The following is a 23084-nucleotide window of genomic DNA, read 5'->3' as shown; positions in this document are numbered from 1 at the left end:
GGCACAAAAACAGACATAGATCAATGGAATAGAATTGAAAGCCCAGAAATAAACCCACACATCTATGGACAGCTAATCTTTGACAAAGGAGTCAAGAACATACAATGGAGAAAAGAAAGTCTCTTCAACAAATGGTGTTGGGAAATCTGGATAGCCACATGCAAAAAAATGAAAGTAGACCTTTACCTTACACCATATACAAAAATTAACTCCAAATGGATTAAAGACTTGAAGGTAAGACCTGAAACTATGAAACTTCTAGAAGAAAACATAGGCAGTACGCTCTTCGACATTGGTCTTAGCAACATATCTTCAAGCACCATGTCTGACCGGGCAAGAGAAGCAATAGAAAAAATAAACAAATGGGACTACATCAAACTAAAAAGCTTCTGCACAGCAAAGGGAACCATCAACAAAACAAAAGACAACCTAACAGTTGGGAGATGATATTTGCAAACCATACATCTGATAAGGGGTTAATCTCCAAAATACATAAAGAACTCATGCATCTCAACAACAAAAAGACTAACAACCCAATTAAAAAATGGGCAAAAGACCTGAACACACATTTCTCCAAAGAAGATATTCAGATGGCCAACAGACACGTGAAAAGATGTTCAAAATCATTAACTATCAGGGAAATGCAAATCAAAACTACAATGAGATATCACCTCACGCCTGTCAGAATGGCTATAATTAACAAGACAGGAAAGAACATGTGTTGGAGAGGATGTAGAGAGAAGGGAACTCTCATACACTGCTGGTGGGAGTGCAAACTGGTGTAGCCACTATGGAAAACAGTATGGAGATTCCTCAGAAAATCAAGGCTAGAACTACCATATGATCCAGCTATTCCACTGCTGGGTATTTATCCAAAGAGCTTGAAAACACCAATGCGTAAAGATACATGCACCCCTGCATTCATTGCAGCGTTATTCACAGTAGCCAAGACTTGGAAGCAACCTAAGTGCCTATCAAGGGACGAATGGATAAAGAAGATGTGCCATATATACATAATGGAATACTACTCAGCCATAAGAAACGATGAAATCCAGCCATTTGTGACAACATGGATGGACATTGAGGGTATAATGCAAAGTGAAATAAGTCAGAGGGAGAAGGTCAAATACCGTATGATTTCCTTCATTAAGTAGTAGATAATAACAACAATAAACAAACACATAGAGACAGAGATTGGATTGGTGGTTACCAGAGGGGAAGGGGAGAGGGAGGAGGGCAAAGGGGATAACTTGGCACATGTGTGTGGTGATGGGTTGTAATTAGTATTTGGGTGGTGAACATGATGTAATCTATGCAGAAATAGAAGTATAATGATGTACACCTGAAATTTATGCAATGTTACTGCAATAAACAAAAAATTTTAAAAAAAAAGCTTTTTCATATATTTGATATGATGTAAATTTCTACCTCTGAAAATCCAAGTGCCTGACTAGTGCCTACAAAAATTAAAAATAAAACCTACCCTTTTCCCATTAACCTTATATCCTGCAACCTTGCTAAAAATGCTTCTTGGTTTCTTGTTGATTCTTTCAGATTTTCTACATAGATGATTATGTCATTTGAGAACAAAGACAGTTTAATTTCTTCCTTCCCAATCTGTATACATTTTATTTCCTTTTCTTGTCTTATTGTATTAGCTAGGTCTTCTAGCATGATTTTGAGAAGAAGTAGTGAGAGGGGACATTTTTGCTTTGTTTCTGATCCTAGTGGAAAAGCTTCCAGTTTTTCATCATTAAGTATGATATTAGGCATAGGCTTTTTGTAGATATCCTTTATCCAGTTGAGGAAATTCCTCTCTATTCCTAGTTTGCTAAGAGTTTTGTTTGTTGTTGTTGTTTTCTATCATGAATGGATATTGTGTTTTGTGAAATGCTTTTTCCAAACTATTGATATTATCTTGTCTTCTTTCAAATGTTGAAAGAGGGTCCCTGAAAAATCTCAAGACTTGTTTTTTCTCCTTATAAAAAGAGAAATGTTCCAAATAATTTGATATGTTGAATTGCATGTAAAGCATTGTCAAATAAGAGATGCTTATTCTTCTCTATGTTATGTGTGTGTGAATAAATATTATTAATATAAATATCTCAGAAATTTTATGAAGTTCATAGAAAATTGTCCATGACCACACTGTCCATGATATGTTCTGATATAATGTTATCAGCCATAATTCCAGTTATTATCTTAAAATTTTGCATGTTAGAGAAATAACCATATTTCCTTGTGAAATGAACTCTCATCAGATCTTTAACCATGGCCATTTTAAGTCCTTTGTCCTCCACAGATCATTTTTATTTTGCTTTGATTCTTCTTTGAAAATGTTTGCCATCTGCTACAGGCCAGAATGCATCATAACAGCATTGCTTAACTAACTTTTAGACCATGCTACTGGACAAAGTAAGGATTTCCAGAACTTTAGTGAAGAAGTTGGTACATTCATGAAACTGCTAACCAAAGATCAAGCAAAACAAGAACTGATTACATGGGACTAAATGAACCAATGAAGAATGATTATAAATTTACAGCTTTTGTTTCAAACTTTCTGAATCTTTAATGTTCTCATTTCTGGACATAAGAATCAACTTTCTCTTTTCTCTCAAACTATCCATAACCCATAACAATTTAATAGAATATACTTTTGCAAAAAAAAATATTTATCTTTTTTTCCCTATATAATCCCTCCAGAATTCAGAAACTCTTGAGTGTTTTTATTTTTGTGGCAATATAGTTATTTAGCATTAGTTCAATAAAAATCTGTTTCCCACGAAACACAACACAATTGAAAACATTGGTTATATCACCAAGGCTTTAAATGGAATGCCATATTTGAGAATGACGTATAGAATCAGATATGGCCGGGCAGCTTTAAGGAAGAAAAGTTGACTTTATGGACCCAGTGCTTACAATGCCCTCCTGGAAAAACCAGCCTGATACCTGGCTTCCAGTGTTTCCAATCTCCTACGTGAATAAGGAAGGTTATTTCCTGGCATGCCTAGAAACTTTGTGACACTTTGGGGACCTTGAGAAGAGAGGAATTCATCCAAATTTGTAGTTACCACAAGTGATGTCTAGTGGTGAGTTTTTGGCTTGGCTTCTTAGCCTTGAGAGGCTTTTAAAAGTCTAATCTGAGATTCTTTATAAAAAGTCCCAGCAAAGCAAACTCAAAAAGGCCTATGTGGTCAATTATCATTCCTGCTGCACTTATGTAAATAATCAGGTCAAATCTAACGAGACTAAACTTATTTTGTAAACAAGAATAATCTTACTTTGGTTATCTTTGATCAAAAAGGAGGGTGACTGTAGAGAGAAATTTTATGTTTAAACAGAAAATTATAGCACACTCTTGTGAATTTTCAATTCTTCTAGCTTCCTCCAATATCTGGCTAAAAGTGAAAAAGTGTGACATCTCCAAATGGTGATAACAAGGTGAGGAAATGGGATAACTTGTACATTAATGGTGGGAATGTAAAACCGTACAATCACTCTTGAAAATATTTTGGCAGTTTTCAAAAAAGAAAACTATAAAGGCAGCTAATATACAATTCAGGAATTTCATGTCTGGTCATTTATCCCAGAAGAATGAAGATCACACAAAAACATGTGCACAAATGTGTATAGCAGCTTTATTTGTATACCTCCAAATTGGAAACAACCCAGCTGTCCTTCAGTGGGTGAGTGGTTAAACACACTGTGGTACATGCATACCATGAAATGCTATCCAGATATAAGAAAGATGAACTCACAATACGTACAATAACCTGGATGAATCTCCAAAAGACTATGCTAAGTGGAAAAAGACAATTCTGAAAATTTCCATATTGTATGATTCCATTCTTATGTTACAAAATTATAGCAGTGGAGAACAGATTAGTGGTAGCTAGGGGTTAAGGGGTGGCTGGGGGTGGGGAGGAACTGGGCTTGGCTGTAAAAGGGCAATGTGAGAGATGCTGTGGTGGTGGAAATATTCTCTATATTGACTGTATCAATATCCATGCTGTGGTTGTCTTATACTAAGGGCTGCAGGATGTTTTTATTTGAGGAAACAGCATAAGGAGTACGTGGGATCTCTCTGTATTATTTCTTACAACTGTATGCGAATCTATAGTTATCTTTAAATATAAAGTTTAATTTTAAAATGAAGGAGAAATAAAGATTTTTCTCAAGCAAACAAAAACTGAACAAATTTATTGCCAGCATAATTGCCCGACAAGAAAATTTTGAGATATCAGCAAGATGGCAAACTCAGATGCTTGACACCCTTGTTCCCCTATGGAGATACTGAGTTAATAACACTATGTGGACCGAAATACCTTTACAAGGACTCTAGAAACCAATTAAGAAACTGCAACACACAGCTGAATGGTCAGCCAAGAAAGGACTGCCTCAAAAAGAATAAAAAAGTTTGTGGCATTTAGCTTGCCTTTGCCCCTACAGACAGTGACTGAAAGCCATACAAAAGTATAAAGTTCTCTGGTAGAGCTAAATACGTGGACAAATATAAAAATGTGTATTATTGTAATTTTGATTTATAATTCCACTTTTAACATTTTATAGGATCTGTAGGACATGTAGAAATCACTCTCTCCAACAACTGTAGAATACACATTCTTCTCAAGTGCACATGGAACATTCTCCAGGATACACCACGTTAGGCCACAAAATAAGTCTTAACAAATTTTAAAATATTGAAATCCAAGTATCTTTCTGATCATGATGGAATGAAACTAGAAATCAATAGCAGGAGGAAACAGGAAAATCCACAAGTATGTGAAAATTAAACAACACAGTTTTAAGCAACCAATGGGTCAAAGAACAAATCACAAGGGGAGTTAGAAAATATCTTGAGACAAACGAAATGAAAAATACAACATATCAAAACTTATGAAATGCAGCAAAAGCTTTGCTATGAGGGAAGTTTACAGCTGTCAACATTTACATTAAAAAGAAATATCTCAAATCAACAACCTAACTTTATACTGCAAACAACTAGAAAAGGAAGAGTTGGGTCTTTTTGAAAAAATTGACAGAATTGGCAAACTCTTAGCCAGATTAACTTTAAAAAAAACTGCCAAGTTTGCTGTTTATTTCTTTATCTTACCCTAGTCCCTTGTGTAGAAGCTCCAGTACAAGGTTATACTGAGGTGGTGAGATGGACACTTTTACTTTTCCTCAGTTGTAGGTGGGTGGACATTCAGTGTTCAGCATTAAGTATTTTGGTAGCTGAAGGTATTTCCTAGATGATCTTTAGGAAGTTGAGGAAATTCTCTTCCATTCCCACGTTGCCAAAGGGTATTTCTTTTTTCCTCATGAGTGGTGTTGAGTTTTACCAAATATATTTTCTGCATCTATTTAGATGATCACATCGTTTTCATTTTTTATTCTCAAAATGGTCAATTACAATGTTTGCATTTTGAGTGTTATAAAACCTTTCCTCCCTAGGATAAACCCCACTTGGTAATGAAGTATTATGCTTTCTATATATCATTACATTTGATTTTCTAGTGCATTGCTAAGCATGTTTCTTCCTGCGTTCTTGAAGGATAGAGGTTTGGAATTTTCTTGTCTTATAATGTTTCATCTGCTTTTGGTGATAAGCTAATGCTTGGCTTCATAAAATGTGTTGGGAAGCTTCCTTTTCAGTTTTATTTCCTGGAAGACTTTGTATAGAATTGGTATCATTATTTATTACTTAAATTTTTGGTGTAATAATCTATGAAGGAATCTAGACCAGGATATGTTTCTGACTATAAATTAAATTTCACAAGTTCACTTACAGGTGAACTTGTAAGTATAACTTATATAACTTATAAGTATGTATATATATAAGTATATATACTTATAACATAATAAAATATACTTACATATAGGTACACATTATATTTAGATTATTATTATGAGTATTTAGATTATCACTTTCTTTAGTGATCTATGAAAGTTTCTATCTTTCAAGAAATTTGTCCATTTCATTAAAATAATCAAAATATTAACATCAGTTTGTTCATAATATTTTACTATTGTCTTAATAACATAAGGATCTGTGGTAATATATCCTCTTCCACTGTAGATAATAGTAATTTGTTACTCTTATTTTTTCTTGATTTGTCAAGCTAGACATTTATCAGTTTTACTCAACTTTTTCAAAGAACCAGCTTTCGGTTTCATTGATTTTTCTCTACTGTTTTCTATTTCCTATTTTATTTTATCCAGGCGAAGATTTGCCCTAAGCTAACATCTGTTGCCAATCTTCCTCCTTTTTTCCTCTCCCCTACCCCCCCAAAATCCCCAGTACATAGTTGTATATAGTTGTAAGTTCTTCTGGTTCTTCTGTGTGAGCCACCACCACAGCATGGCTACTGACAGAAGAGAGGTGTGGTTCCATGCCGGGGAACTGAACCCAGGCGGCCAAAGCAGAGCATGCCAAACTTTAACCACTAGGCTATCAGGACTGGCTCTCTGTTTCCTATTTTATTTATGTCCATTCTTATCTTCATTATTGTCTTTTTTCACTTAGCTGAAGCTACTTGCAGCTACTTTAGTGTGTAATCTCATCCCTCCCTTATCAGGGTTTGTACATCTTCAGCCAGATCATGTTGGGAATGGCACAACAGCCCAGATATAAGGTAGGCAGCCAGGAAGAGAAATAGGGACAGTTCTTTGAGGGTTCATATGGATCTGCAGAGCCAACATCTTCAGGGGCATCCACCCAGATGTCACCATCTCATGTAGAATGGTCCTGGGTTTTCCCACCTGAGCCCTGACGGCATAACAGACTTGCTCTGGATGAGCATGTAAAAGTCTTTGGAGCTCTTGGACTCTTATCTACACCTGTGATTGCTCCTCAGCTATGATTTCTCTTCCCCTCCAGGAGATAAGGGCCACTGGTGCCAAATGGTTTCCCAGGGAGTTGATTTCTTTACAGCAGTTCTGAGATGCACTCTTTGCACCTTCACCAAAAATCTCCCTGCACTGATCATCATGGTTATTACATCTCTTTTGATAGCAGTAGGCACTGTCACTACAGGGAATCCCGTCCTGCACATATCCATCTTCTGGGCACTGACGGGATGTCCCATTGTGCCATTCTGGAAGGTCGCATTCATTGACCTGATGTCTACAGAGTTCTCCCGGTGGTATGAACTTGCAGTCTTTGCAACAAAGCCCAAAAGCACAAGCAGCCCCAGGCCTCAGAGTGCAGTTCAACAGACAACAGGGATCTTGTTCACATTGCTTTATAGATCCACAGTCACATTCTTCTTCTCCTTCAACCACACCATTCCCACAGCGCTTCAGCACAAAGACTTCCCCTGGACTTGGAGGACTGTGCAGACATGATCCTTGGTTTAAGACGGTCTTTGTAAAATCTGCATAAATACAATTGGTGAATCTCTCTGCTGGCACTCTGACAGCATTCATGATGCAACCACCTTGTCCACACAAACAGAATTCTTCATCATGTTGCATACCCAAAGTATGACCTAACTCATGGGCCACCATGAGGGCAAAAAGAGACCAAGAGTCTCCTTGGAAATTATTAACTCCTCAATCAATAGGAGGATGACATATTCCTGCAACATAGGCTCTACCAAGTACATGTATAAGTGAATTTTTAATGAAAATATGTGCAGCATCATACTGTAGCTGGGAAAGACTGATTTGTTTCCACTGAGAGAAATCCTCCAGAACCTGCTCTATGCTTATTCGTAATTTTTGTCCTCTCTCTCTCTTTTTTTTTTTTTTTTTTTAGCCTGGGTAAATGTTTATCAATTTTATTGATATTTTCAATGAACCAGCATTTGGTTTCATTGATTTTCTCTATTAATTTCCAGTTATCAACATCACTATTTTCAACTCTAATTTTTATTATTTCTTCTCTTCTGCGTCCTTTGGATTAAATCAGGTGGTAGATTATTTATTTTAGATCTTTATTCTTTTCTAATATATGCAGTCAGTGTTATAAATTTTCCTAAACATTGCGTTTGCTGCATCCCATGAATTTTGATAAGTAATATGATTTCCAATCTTTGAAATTTGTTAGGGTGGGTTTTATGTCCCAGGATGTGTTCTATTTGGTAACTGTTTCATGTGAGTTTCAGAAGAATGTGTATTCTATTGGTGTTAAAGTAGTCTGTAAATGTCAATTATATCCAGTTGATTGACGGTGCTGTTGAGTTCAGCTATATCCTTTGTTACCGATTCTCTGTTTGCTGAGTCTGTCAATTACTGATAGAGAGCTGTTGATGTCTCCAAATATAATAGTGCATTTGTCAATTTCTTCTTTCAGGTTTATCATTTTTCACCTTAAGTATTTTGCCACCCTGTTGTTAGGCACATACACATTAAGGATTGTTATGTCTTCTTGGAGAATTGACCACTTTATCATTATTTAATTGCTCCTTTCTATCCCTGATCCTTTTCCTTGCTCTGAATTCTGCTTTGTCTGAAATTAACATAACTACTCCAGCATACTTTTCATTAATGTTAGCATGGTATTATTCTTGATCCTTTTACTCATAATCTATCTGCCATTGTTTTCAGCAGGTCTGTTGGTGACAAATTATCAGTTTTCCTTCATCTGAGAATGTCTTGATTTCCGCTTCATTCCTGACATATATTTTCACTGGATATAAAATTCTGGATTGACAATCTTTTTAACTCCTCTGAAATATTTTGCTACTTCCTTCTGGGGTCTATGGTTTCTAATGAGAAATATGCTGTCTTTCAAACTGTTATTCCCCTATTGGTGAGATTAGGCAAGATGTTGTTTCTCTCCCAGCACTTTCAAGATTTTTTCTTTGACTTTAGCTTTCAAAACTGTGATTATGATGTGTCTTGACATGGATTTGTTTGGGTATATCCTGTTTGTGATTCTCTCAGCTTCTTGAATCTGTTGTAAGCTATGACTTTTGCCAAATTTGAGAAATCTTCAGCCATTATTTTTGGGGGTACTTTTCAGCTCTGCCCTATTCTTCTCTCCTCTGACTGTGATAACATGAATATTAGATCTTCTCTTATAGTCTTACAAGACCCAGAGGCTCTTCATATTTTTTCGAGTCTATTTTCTCTCTGCTTTTCAGATTTGATAATAACTCTTTCTCTATGTTGAAGTTCACTGATTATTTCCTATATTTTGTTGTTGAGCCCATCCAGTGACTTTTTGACTTTGGGTTTTGTATTTTTTAGTTATAAACTTTCCATCCTTTTCTTTTTTATATCTTACATTTATTTGGTAAGACTTTCTTTTCCTGCAAGTTTTTATTTTTTCCAGTTGATTCAATCATATTTGTCATTGCTCATGGGAGCATTTTCACGATGGCTGCTTCAAAATCCTTATCAGATAATTCTAACATCTCCATCATCTCAGAGTTGGCATCTGTTGTCTTTTCTCACTCAAGTTGAAACTTTCCTAGTTCTCTGTATGACAGGTGAGTATGACAATGGAGTATTCTTAACATTTTGCGTGTTATATTTTGAGGATCTAGTTCTTATTTAAATATCAGGCCCCCTTTGGCATTGCACTAGAAGAGGAAGAGAAGCATTGTTATTGCTAGATGGTGGTAGATGTCCAGATTCTCCACCCTTTCTGTCGACATGCCAAGGGAAACCTCATACTGTTAAGGTACGCAAGTTCATTTTCCCCTCCTTGGCCTCTGCTGTCATCACCCTGGCTGGGAGGTTGAAGGATGCCTCATTACTGCTGCCCAGCTAGTCTCCATTAACATTGTGGAATGGTGGCCTCACTACTACATGGTGAGAATGAAAGTCCCAGAACTCTATTTGAGCTTCTCTGACACCACCCCAATGTGGAGGATGAGGCACCTCATTAGAACTGGGTGAGATTAAAGCCTGAGCCCCCCATGTGGCCTTTGCTGATGAGGATGCATGTGGAAGTGCAATTTTTCCCATGACATGTGGCTGGAGTAGGATGGTTATTTTCTGAAAGTTTTCTGTCTTGCCAGCCTGCTCATTTCTTGGCCCTTTGGATAGAGAGAGCAAACTTGTCTTGGGGCTTTTTTTTTTTTTTTTGGTCTGTGTCTATTTCATTTCAGGGTTGCAGGCTTCTCCAGACTGCATGAGGGTAAAAGAAAATGCAGAGAAATCACCACCATGTTGTTCCTTAGATCCCAATGTCCCTAGCTGGTCTATATTCTTTGCTTCACCTTTCTGAACCTTCTTATGTTTGTTTTATATAGTGTTTTAACCTGTACTGATCAGGAGCAATAGGAATAAAAGTATTATTACCCTACCTTTTCTGGAACCAGAAGACCTAAATGCTATTTTAAAAAGAAATAAATATTGCTCCCTCTTAAAGCAAGAGAGATTAAGCCAGAACTATTTTTGGAAGCTTTCAATCCTTTCCTACCTCTAGATCTCCCAGGATACCATTCTGTCTGTCTGAAGCAGGCACTCTAGTCTTCCTCAGTTATCTGTCTCCCTGGGTTGCATTTCTTTGCTCTGCTTACTGGTGGGACTGGCTAGCTACTAACACTTTTCCAGGATTGGGCTTCTGTAGGTTCCTACTCTCTCATTTCTTGGGGTATGTTTTCTTCACTGTTAATTAAATCTGGTTTAGGAGCAGATTTTATCCACTGAGTTCAGCTAGAGACAACCCTCTTTTTTTTATCTACCCCTCCTAAGACAGAGGTGCCTCTGGTTCTCCCTGGATGAATGAAACAGTTTATGAAAAGGAAACTCCAAAGCAGATTTCTGAGGAAACCAGAAGAAGCTTTTCCTGAGAGGAAATAAAAGGGGACTGTTATTAAAAATGTTTCTAATTGATAGTTATCTAACAGAGTTCTGAATCTGCTAGTTAAATTAGGAGGTGGCAAGGCTTGTTGGCCAAGAATCCCTTTACAACAGAATCTACCCAGAGTTAGAGTTAATATTTTATTGAATTAGTTTTTATTCTATGCAATATTTATATAGTTGAAATCATGTTGTAGATTATGTATTTTGCCAAATACTATATCATAAATTCTTTTCCAAAACATTTTGAGCATATTTTTCTCCAAAACATTATAGTTTAATAGGAGATACAATCTTAAAAACTTGTAGATAAAACAAAATAGCACAGTTATAAATTGTGTAATACAAAAATTTATTGGATATGGTAATTATAAAGGGAATTACAGAATATCAATGTTGTCTAGATTATTTAGAAAAGCTTTGATACTGGATGTAGAATTTGATCTTGAGCTAGAAAGTTACTATAATTTAGTCTGATAGTGAAAAGTGATTAGACAGTCTAGGCCAGTGCAACAGCACGAACAAAATTATGAAGCAGAAATAAATCCCCACTGTAGGAGGACATAGAATGGAGTTGAGGAGGCTATCCAATTCCAGTTATATTGAAGTCAGACATAAAGTTGTATAGAAATGGTGGAGCCAGAGCAAGATATCCTTGAGAACTAGTCATTATTTCTAGAGAAGTGAAAGATCCTTGTTGCTAAGCAGCTAAATCTAGAACTTAGTCTCCTGAGAGACAAAAGGAGGGGGGGCTTATGTTTCCCTCTGTTATGTGAGGTCTCAGCTACCAGTCTTTGTTCATTGATAAGTGTGGTACAAATTAACTAGAAAGAAAAGGCCGTGGAAACTACTGTTGCTTCTGTTGGTAAGTCATTCATCAAGTTTGGCTCTATGCATAAGTTGGTAGCCAGAGTAGTACACTGGATAATGTGAAGTTTATTAATTTTTGTTTTGTTTTCCTTTTTAAAGATGGGATAGACTTGTGCATGGATGGGGGGCGTTGGTTAAAGTGTTGCTGGTAAGGTAACCAATCGTTCCATTTTGCTTAGGACTGAGGGGGTTGCTGGGATGTGCGACTTTCAGTTTTAAAACCAAGACTGTCCTGGGCAAACTAGGATGAGTTGTTACTCTAATTGCCACTGAAGAACAGCTAAAATAGGAAAAAATAGAGTTGAGAGTAGGGAAAATTAATAGAGTCAGTCCTCAACTAGGTAGGAGATGTGATCTGGAACAGAAGATGAGGGCTACTAACTGAATCTGCAGGAGGATCACTTTTCCACCAAGTCTGGGATGTGGAGTGGAGTAGAGGAGAGGTGGAAATGGGCATGGATTCAGATAGATTTGTAATGGTAAAAATCCTAGAAACCATTTTGTCTTTGAATTTGGCATCACTATAGATATATTTTTTACTGTGTTCCAGAGTAAGAAATCCATTTTATTTTGTGACCTAGTGACCACACATACACAAACACCCACAAAATTTTGGCACCATATGTGTAAGAATTGCTAAGGAACTTCTAGGAACGTCCTCGAATGTTTTTATTCAATTTCCTTAAAGAAAAAACTGAAGTCATGGCCCATTAAATTCATTTCATAACTCTCTAATGAGTTAGACATTAATGATAGAGAGATGGGAAAACAGTATATTCAGGCATGATAGAGTAAGAGAGGAGATGGGTAGGTAGAGGTCTTGAGGAATTTGAAATAGCTGTGGGGAAAGGAAGAAAGAGTTGATAAAACATATGGAGGAGGGCTGTTGTCATCCTACTGTGAGATTCCAATAATGTTAGGGAATATGGATTTTTAATGGCACCATTTCATAGTATTTGTGGTAGAGTGATGTCCCTTTAGGAGTTTGGGTCTCTGAGGTCCCAGGAATAATATAATGAGACAAAGAGCGTGGATCAGAGATTCTTTGAAGTATTTTCCTATTATTGCCTACTCTCAAGATGAGCTCTAAGAAAAAGATCAATATGATATGGTTTATATAGCTTATCAGCCGTCTCTACAACACTATGTCTTTATTAGTCCTTCCCACTCTCCATCCTCCCATCCACAACAACTCCCACTCCATGATAAGTAACAAACATATCATGAGAGATACAGAGAGAAAATCTGGAAGTTAGGATTTCACCCAATTCAGAGATCTTTGTCCTTGGAAGTTTTTATAGAGTTGAATTTGTCTATGAACTTTGCTTTTCTCTTGTGGGCTACATGCACCTTGGAATAAAGTGCCTATCCATTAGCAGTGGAATGTGCTCAGATGCATCCAAGCTTTCTAGGCAGGTTAATGCTAAGGATATTGTTCAGACTGAAACAAGTCCTCCCCACCAGCCTCCACATAGCAAATCTAGGATAAAGGATAAACTTAAATACTGTATATTGGAAAGGAAAAGATGAAGTCTACTTGGTTAACTATTTAACTCTGTGATTGAAAAGCAATCAGAACGTGTTTTCAGCTACTGACACTACTGACACTTAGGAGGAAACTCAGAATATTAGGGATGTGTAAATGTAATATTGAGGAGAATAAAGAAAATAACAATAAGGCGTAGGAGGGTTTGAAATATTAGCTGACGTCTTGCTTCCATCCCTTGGGGTGGGCAGCCAGAACAAACCATTCCAGTTCCAATTGTGCATTCCCTTTTTAAGATTTTCACAAACACATTGTTTTGAGATTCCCCTTGCCCCCAGTAGTGTGTGGTAGCTTTGATGTAGAAATGCAAAAAGTATGTGACAGAATTAATCCAATTTTTTGTTGTTTTGCACATTCACGTTATGGTAATACTTTAGGGAGTTGAAGGTTTTGGCATAAAGTGGTTGAAGTGATGGAACTGCTAGCCTAGGCTCAAATGGAATGGACTAGAAGACAGGGGCATGAGATTGAGAGAAATGGGAGATAATAAAAGACAAAAGTATTTGGGTTCTCTTTGAGTTTGAGGAATAGGTATAGCAGGAGTAAGGGAGAGCTGGAAGGATTAAAATTTTTGGTAAATTGCTTAGGATATAAGAAATGGTTTTGTTTTGTTTGGTGATGGCAAGACATAGATTATGACTGTGCGTGGCTAAACTGAAGGATATTGAAGATGAACTGAAGAGGTTATAAAAACGTTGAACAACTCCTGGTTTTCAGATGGTTGTCTATATACTAGCTATCATTAGTTATGATGAAGGTAGGGTTTTTGGTGGGGAATAATTTTATCAGTCAGGTGTCAAAGTCTTTGGAGTTTGTGCAAGAATGATAGGGAGCAGTTGATGGAAGAGTGAGAAAGGTTAAAAATTAGCGTAGTCAGGCCGGCGCGGTGGCATAGCGGTTAAGTTAGCGTGCTCCGCTTTGGCGGCACAGGGTTCGCAAGTTCGGATCCCAGGCGCGCACCGATGCACCGCTTGTCAAGCCATGCTGTGGCAGTGTCCCAGAGGAAGGTGGGCACAGATGTTAGCCCAGGGCCAATCTTCCTCAGCAAAAAGAGGAGGGTTGGCAATGGATGTTAGCTCAGGGCTGATTTTCCTCACACACACACACAAAAATTAGTGTAGTCAAATGTAGCAGGATGAACGGTTTGGAACTGACTTCATGGGCTGTGGAGAACAGGAACCCAGCCTCTGGACCATGAGGTACCTAGGGCTTCTAAGAATTGTGTTTCTCTAGAGTGAGCTTTAGGGAAAGCAGTAAAATCCATTGAAGATCAAGTTTAATAAGGTAAGTAGATACAGGGAGCTCTGTGAAGAGGTTGAGGATTGAATTTGGGTTTTTTTTTTTTCTCTCTCTCTCTCTTCCTCTGTCATCAAAGGAAGACTGCCGAAGTCATAGGGGGAGCTGTATGGAGGGATGGTATAGAGGAATTTGATTTAGGGTAAAGGAAGTATTGAATAGGAATGGATTCAGAGTCCAGGAGACGACTGGTACTGGGTCAGGTGTCTTCATTTTCATCTCTCCCATGCAAGGCTACTCAGATTAGCCTGGTTTATTTGTTCTTCCTATGTTTTCTCATAAGAAACTGCACTTACCTTTGTCAGTAAGTTTATCACAGTCAGGGATAGAATCAGATTTTTGGGCCTGCTGCATCCACAAGAGGAGAGGCCACTTTAAGGAAAAGAATACAAAATTATAAATGCAAAAATAGATGAAAATACACATTTATTTAGCATGAGGAAGAACTCGCAACAAATGATAACTTTTAAAAGTTTTAAAACACCATAAAGATCACAAAAAGTTTTAAAACCCAATATTTATGTTAAGTAACTTTCTGACACACTTCTGTACTATGTTTTCCCTACAGTTTTATAATTGCTTCCTCTTTAATTGCCTCCCTTACGAGAATTATTTTGTTATATTTTCTCTGGAGAGAACAGAAAAGTAATTGCCTTTCCCTAGCATGTTTGATAAAAATTTATTCTTCATATTGATAGTTTAGAAAAAAATTCAGCTTCACAACTTTCTTATTGGTAATAAAATAAATAATTACATAAATTATTGTTGAATTTCAGAAAACCTTTATCAAGTCTTTTGTATATGAGTTGTAATATTTCAGGGCATTTCAAATTTTCTTGTGTAGTAACTAATATTGAACACTCTTATATTGATGATCCTCATAAATGCATTGCTAAGCACCTCCCAGGGGCTTGTGGAGGTCTGTACAATGAGGGTCCCTGAATCATAAACTTTATTAGCCTCAGATTAATCTGGTTCAGATCAGATTATAAGAATCTGACTGCTTGTCTGTTTTTCCACAGGCTCAGTGCTTTGTAGCCTCATTTTTGTCACTCAGTTGAGACTATGATGAAGTCTGTGGACACACTCCTCAGCAAATAATATATAAAATATTTAGTACAATGTTATAGGCGCCTTAAAGCTTATTCTTGCTCCTGCCACAAATTTCTGCACTAAATTGATAATTTATTTAATGCTCTGTATTTTTATTTTATTTCCATACTATCTAGCACAATGTCCTGTACTTTGTACGCTCCAAACACATAAATACTTGTTTAATGAATAAGGAACGAAATGGATGAGTGTTGACAGCTAGACTCTAGGCCAGGTACAGAAATTCTCCACTTTCAAAAACTGTTGCTAAATATATTTGAGCAAACATTAGGAATTTTCCCTGGCAATTCTAAAATACCAGGCACTCTGCTGCCTTTGCCCCAAGAGACGGAGTTCCTTTTCCCAAGTCTTCAAACTTCATGGATTCTCATTTTCTCTTCTTGAGGCATTTCTTTTTGTCCTCAGTATTCTCCTACAGGTGGAATACTGGGGAGAACAACATCGTTCTTCCTGTTCCTTTAGAAGATGTCAGCTTTTATGAATTTTTTTCCTCTTTTAAAAATTATAATCAAATATGAATACATTTTAAGTAGCATTCATCTATAACCTAAGTACTTCACCACCCTTTCCACCTTTTTTCCATTCTTCATTGTATAGAGAACTACACCAGGCATTATAGGGAATACTAAAATGAGTTAAAATCATAAACCCTGCACTCATTGACCTTGCAGTCCAGTAGAGTTATGGGTGAAGGAGAATACAGCAAGGAAACAAGTAAATAACTTGAGATAATGAAAGACTAAAGTCAATTATAAGACCAATGGAAATTGACATAAGAATTGTTGTGATTGTTTTTGACCTCTCCAGTTTTGATAGTCAAAGGGGGAAAAGTATCAATAGTTATGCAAGGATAACAGGGATAAACCAACGTGGTCTTGGACAAATTGAGATACAGAGTCACGGCACTCTGAAGTTTCTTTAGTTTTTGCTTTAACTTTTTACTATGGAGATTTTCATACCACCTATATGGATTGAGATAATTGTATAATGAAAACACAAGTACTTATCATCCAACTTCGACAATTATCAACATATGGCCAATATTGTCATATCTATACTCCCTAACTTCCCACCATTTATTGAAAGCAAATCCAAAGCATTTCCTTGATTCATTAATCACTTTTTCGCCTCTCGATTCTTTCTCTCTCTCATCTTCCTTACCCAATCTCACCACCATCCCCACCCTTCTTTTTATTTTCACTTTCAGCACTTCAGCTCTGATGGTCCAACTCCGCCAGGACACAGATCCTTAAAGGTCAGCTCTACACAGTGACCAGCTCAGAGGGAGGAGCCAGACCCTTAAAGGTCAGCTCTACACAATGACCAGCTGAGAGGGAGGAAGCAGACCGGCAGTACCTCACACTCTTTTCCTCTGGACAGATGGCTCCATAATGGCGGCTGGTGAGGCTGAGGTGTCCATGAGAGTTGTTCTCCTCCTGCTCTGGCTTGGGGTGTCTCTGTCCCCTTCTGACCTCTCCCAGGCTGGGTCCTCCCAATGCCTCAGCTTTCTAGAAGTGGTGATCCCCTTGAAGGTGACCAACAGGGGCAGAGGTGCAAAGGCTCCAGGCTGGCTCTCCTACAGCCTGCAGTTTGGGGGCTGGAGACATGTTGTCCACATGAGGGTCAAGAAGCTCTTGGTTTCCAGACACCTCCCGGTGTTCACCTACACAGACCAGCACGCTCTCCTCCAAGATCAGCCTTTTGTTCCTGATGACTGCTACTATCATGGTTATGTAGAGGGGGTCCCCGAGTCCCTGGTTGCCCTCAGTACCTGTTCTGGGGGCTTTCGTGGAACACTACAGATAAATGACCTTGCTTATGAAATCGAGCCCATCAGGCACTCTAGCACATTTGAACACCTGATTTATAAGGTAAACACTAACAAGACACAATTCCCACCTATGAGATGTGGCTTAACAAAGAAGGAAATAGCACACCAACAGTTGGAATTTGAAAAGGCTGAGAAATCAACTCTGAAACAAAATTCTGCTAACTGGTGGACCCACTCATTGTTTCTGGAGCTGGTTGTGGTGGTAGATCACAATTTCTTCATTTACTCCCAAAGTAACTTCTCAAAGGTGCAGGAGGATGTTTTTCTTATTATCAACATAGTGGATTCCATTTATCAGCAGTTGGGTACATATGTGATTTTGATTGGGATTGAGATTTGGAATCATGAAAATGTTTTCCCAATGATAAACATAGAACAGGTTCTGGAGGATTTCTCTCAGTGGAAACAAATCAGTCTTTCCCAGCTACAGTATGATGCTGCACATATTTTCATAAAAAATTCACTTATACCTGTACTTGGTATAGCCTATGTTGCAGGAATATGTCATCCTCCTATTGATAGTGGAGTTAATAATTTCCAAGGAGACTCTTGGTCTCTTTTTGCCCTCACGGTGGCCCATGAGTTAGGTCATACTTTGGGTATGCGACATGATGAAGAATTCTGTTTGTGTGGACAAGGTGGTTGCATCATGAATGCTGTCAGAGTGCCAGCAGAGAGATTCACCAATTGTAGTTATGCAGATTTTACAAAGACCATCTTAAACCAAGGATCATGTCTGCACAGTCCTCCAAGTCCAGGGGAAGTCTTTGTGCTGAAGCGCTGTGGGAATGGTGTGGTTGAAGGAGAAGAAGAATGTGACTGTGGATCTATAAAGCAATGTGAACAAGATCCCTGTTGTCTGTTGAACTGCACTCTGAGGCCTGGGGCTGCTTGTGCTTTTGGGCTTTGTTGCAAAAACTGCAAGTTCATGCCATCAGGGGAACTCTGTAGACATCAGGTCAATGAATGCGACCTTCCAGAGTGGTGCAATGGGACATCCCATCAGTGCCCAGAAGATGGATATGTGCAGGACGGGATTCCCTGTAGTGACAGTGCCTACTGCTATCAAAAGAGATGTAATAACCATGATGATCAGTGCAGGGAGATTTTTGGTGAAGGCACAAAGAGTGCATCTCAGAATTGCTATAAAGAAATCAACTCCCAGGGAAGCCATTTTGGCCACTGTGGTATAAGTGGCACAACATACTTAAAATGTAATACTTCAGATATCTTTTGTGGGAGGGTTCAGTGTGAGAATGTGGGAGACATTCCCCATCTGAGAGATCACTCTACTTTGCAGCACACTCATATCAATGGTGTCACCTGCTGGGGTATCGGCTATCATTTAGGGACAGACACACCTGATATTGGTGAAGTGAAAGATGGCACCATGTGTGGGCCAGGAAAGATCTGCATACGCAGGAAGTGTGTCAGTCTGTCTCTCCTGTCACAAGTCTGCCTGCCTGAGACCTGCAACATGAAGGGGATCTGCAATAATAAACATCACTGCCACTGCACCTATGGGTGGTCCCCACCCTACTGCCTGCACAGAGGCTATGGAGGTAGTGTTGACAGTGGCCCAGCATCTGCCAGAAGAGGAGTTTTCTCGCCACTCGTTGTGATTCTTAGTTTATCTGTTTTGCTTTTACTGTTGACTGCTTTATTTATGTACCGTCTAAAACATTTTGGTCCCAAGGAGACTAAGTCTCATTCTTCAGGTTAAGAAAATGCCTCTAATTTAACATCCTCTGCGTTATTAACTTTTAGTCTGTTGGCAGTAGAAATGTTACTACATGTCTAAAACTGAGCACATTTCTGACAGTTTACAGAGAAATACAGAGAACTTCCCTTCTATCAGTATCAGAAACATTGCCATCAAGCAAAGGTAATTCCTAACATCCTCCTATCTACTGTTCATTGTTGTAAGCAGCAAATAAAGCTCCATTTCCCGCCCCCTGCTAGTTCTCTTTGTGTTTCTTGAGCTCGAATATGACTCATGGGAAAGGCAGGAGACAGACACGTGAGGACCCAGGGATGAGTCTTGTCTCTCTGTTTACTCCCAAAGTAACTTCTCAAAGGTGCAGAGGATGTATTTGTCAACATAGTTGATTTCATTTATCAGCAGTTGGGTACTTATGTGATTTGGATTTGGATTGGGATTTGGAATCATGGAAATGTTTTCCCAATGACATGCATAGAAGCAGCAGGAACTGCAGGTTCATGCCATCAGGGGAACTCTGTAGACATCAGTTCAATGAATGCGACTTCCAGAGTGGTGCGATGGGACATCCCATCGGTGCCCAGAACATGGATATGTGCAGAACGGGATTCCCTGTAGTGACAGTGCCTACTGCTATCAAAAGAGATGTAATAAAGTTGGGAAAATTACTTAAATTTTCTAACCTTCTGCTCCAAAATCTGAAAAGGAGGATGATAACATTGCTTGTCCCGCCCAACCTCTTGGGTTTATTTGGTAACCAGAAGAGAGAAAGAAATGAATTCTTGTTAAAGTGTAAACAAATTGTTGTTTGTTTAATAAAAACTCTTGACCCTGTTCCCTCTGTGCTTCCTAGTCAAGCTTGTCTGCTCTAACTCTTTGCCTTCATTTGACAGTTTGGGTATCCTCTTGGAGTATTTGCTTTGAATACCAGAATATAATCTCCATGAGGGCAGGGTTCTTTTTATCTGTTTTGCTCACTGTTGTATCCCAATACCTAGAACGGTGCCTAATGCACAATAAATATTTGAATGAAGTAACTAATTTGAATAGATTACTAATTACATGAAATTAATTAGGAAAAGTAAAAATAATACTTTGGTCCTCTTTTTAAAACTGCTACAGCTCTTGCTCAAAATTGAACTTTGGATATTTAAAATATGTGTATTGTAATGCTATCTTTGGTACTTGCCCTTCACCAGTCTCTTTGTCCCCAATTTGTCTTCTCAGTCTATTCTCAGTGTTTTTGGAAATCGTGTCTTGAAAACACATATCTAATCAGATACCCTCTGTATGTGGTCCCAATAACTTCTGAATGGCACTCTTTGTACATTGTGTCAAGTGACCTTTTTGATATCATTTTCCATTATGCTTTGCACACTTTGCATCCTCTGGCTATTTTCTGTTTTGAGTATACTTGGCTGTGTCGTGTCTCTGCACAACTCTACGTGCAATTCCCATTCCCAAAATACTGTTTACCCCCCACCCCCGCCACCCTAGAAAACTCCTATTTTTCTCTCAAGGGAGGTTAAACGTCAAATCTTTGGAAAGGCATTTCCTTGTGAAATGTTAGGTGTTCCACTTGTGTGCTCCGATCACTTTGTGGTCATCCCTTTGATGCACTCTAGGAACAGATGAGGAGAGAGGCTAACAATGTACCAGCCAGGCGTAGAAAGAAGAAAAGGCCATCTAGTGGAGCCATAGAAACAGGGAAGCGTGAACCAAGACAATCTATTAAACTTGGTTTTAGAAGATAAATCAGAGAAAGGCACATGTTTTAACATACATGTCCATATGGAGACAAAAGGCAGCTGCTCCTAGTTATTGACTCTCTTTTGAATTTGCTTTTTGTAAAAACAAAAAAAAAGTTAAATTTGATTATAGTCAAATTTATCAATCTAATATTCTTTTATATTTACTGGGTTTTATATTTTTCTTTGAGATTACTTTGAGAGAATCCTTTTTATTTTCTGGGATTATGTTGGCTTCAGTTTAATGCTTAAATTTGGATGTTATTTTGCTATAAGGAGTGAAATAGGAATCTAACCATACGTTTGTTCAAATGGCTAGCCAGTTGTCCCAATACACTTTATTGAATAAGCCATTGTTCACTGCTTTACTGGTAAATTAAGATTTTGCATTATATTTTAAATTTAATTTGTTAGAGTCACATTATTTTACTTGTAAATTTTTACAAGAAGCTGTACCTTTTGCAATATTTCTAACTGTAGGAAAAGCTGCTTGTCATTTTATGTTGACTGAGTTAATTAGGGCTGGATCCATCAAATACAGTAGTCCCTCCTTATCCGAGGTGGGTATGTTCCAAGACCCCCAGTGGATGCCTGAAACCCTAGATAGTACTGAACCCTATGTATACTATGTTTTTTTCTATACATACATACCGATAATAAGGTTTAATTTATAAATTAGACATAGTAAGAGATTAAAAACAATAATAATAAAATAGAACAATTATAACAATATACTGTAATAAAAGTTACTGTAGATCTTAGCAACCTCAACATGCGATTTTTTCTTCTTTTCTTATTGAGAACTTTCACCTTTTCACTTAAATTAAGAAAGCACTTTATGGCTTCTCTTTGGAATATCCGAATTGCCAGCGGCACTACTCTTGCGCTTTGGGGCCATTATTAAGTAAAGTAAGGGTTACTTGAACACAAGCACTGTGATATCGCAACAGTTGATCAGATAATGGAGATGGCTACTAATAGGCGGGTAGTATATACAGCATAGATACACTGGACAAAGAGTTGATTCATGTCCCAGGTGGGACAGAGCAGGAAGGTGTGAGATTTCATTACTACTCAGAAGGGCACACAATTTAAAACTTATGAATTGTTTATTTCTGGAATTTTCCATTTAAAATTTTCAGACAGTGGTTGACCATGGGTAACAGAAACTGTGGAAAGCGAACCACGGGTAAGCGGAGACTACTGTGTATCAAGATTAGTGGGTAGAATTAACCTCCTTAGAACAAACATAGAGTCTTACCTACTGTCTTAATTTGGGTTCCCCAAAAAGCAGATGCTGAGACCAGGATTTAGGTGGAGATAGTTTATTTGGAAAGCACAAAAAAGAGCATATTAATGAGCAAGTTTCCACTGTGGGCTATTGGGGTCATCCCCTGTGGACTCTCTAAGAAGTCATATGAAACACACCTCAGAATATTCCTCCATGGTACAGGAGAAAGCTGTCAGGAAGAGAAGTGAGATACAACACTTGAAGCGGGAAACTGTCAGAGCACGGACACTGTCTCCTGCAGCTGCCGGTGAACTCAGGTGGGACAAGGGGATGGAGGGTGGGCCATCAGCACCTACCGTACCTAGTTTCCCTAGAAAACAGATGTTGAAGCAAGGATTAAATGCAAATGTTTCTTCTGTATACTGGTGACAATTCCTATACACACTAATGGCTTTCCAGTTTACAGGAGTATCCACGGCCCATTCATGGAGCAGGCTGGGAGCAAGAGGGAGTTAATACATCTGGAAGCAACTCTTCAATGATAAGAGATGTTTTATGAATAAACCTCACAGCTTCCCCAATCCTCATGGGACAATTCGGAGGTGTCTGACTGTCTCTCAGAGAGTTCACAGTAGAACTATGTCCTGGGTTGCCCACAGGGTCACGCACCCATTAATGTATGGGTTGCTCTTATCCCTTTCCTGTTGCAGTTTTCCACTCCTTCACCATGCACTCAGATCTTGGGATTACATCCCAAATAAACTGCTTAGACTCAAATCCTTGTCTCAGGGTCTGCTTCCGACAGTTGGTAACAGAAGTCTCCCTTAAAAGGCAGATCCGAGGAATGTGATTTTTAGAATTGGATCAGTCACTTGTTAGACAGCAACTAGGACTCACAGCTGCAGCCAGTGTATCTGTGACAACTGGTGTGCTGCAACATCATCAACTAAGACTCTCACTTGTGGTGT

The 23084-nt window shown here is 38.2% G+C and overlaps 2 protein-coding genes across 2 annotated transcripts; one reads left to right on the top strand and one right to left on the bottom strand.

Moving 5' to 3' along the window:
• Positions 1 to 6837: 6837 nt before the first annotated feature.
• Positions 6838 to 7494, bottom strand: LOC101387712 (disintegrin and metalloproteinase domain-containing protein 21-like). Its single transcript, XM_004426455.3, has one exon. The coding sequence runs from the start codon at positions 7477 to 7479 to the stop codon at positions 6838 to 6840; it is 642 nt and encodes a 213-aa protein (XP_004426512.3). The 5' UTR covers positions 7480 to 7494.
• A 9304-nt stretch (positions 7495 to 16798) lies between these two features.
• Positions 16799 to 19365, top strand: ADAM21 (ADAM metallopeptidase domain 21). The gene has a single exon (XM_004426302.3). The coding sequence runs from the start codon at positions 16978 to 16980 to the stop codon at positions 19138 to 19140; it is 2163 nt and encodes a 720-aa protein (XP_004426359.2). The 5' UTR covers positions 16799 to 16977; the 3' UTR covers positions 19141 to 19365.
• Positions 19366 to 23084: the final 3719 nt, after the last annotated feature.

This window comes from Ceratotherium simum, chromosome 24 (genome assembly GCF_057802395.1).
Source record: "Ceratotherium simum simum isolate JZ-2026a chromosome 24, ASM5780239v1, whole genome shotgun sequence".
Lineage (NCBI taxonomy): Eukaryota > Metazoa > Chordata > Mammalia > Perissodactyla > Rhinocerotidae > Ceratotherium > Ceratotherium simum.
Note: the sequence above shows the minus strand (reverse complement) of the source record. Positions and strands in the feature narration are given on the sequence as shown.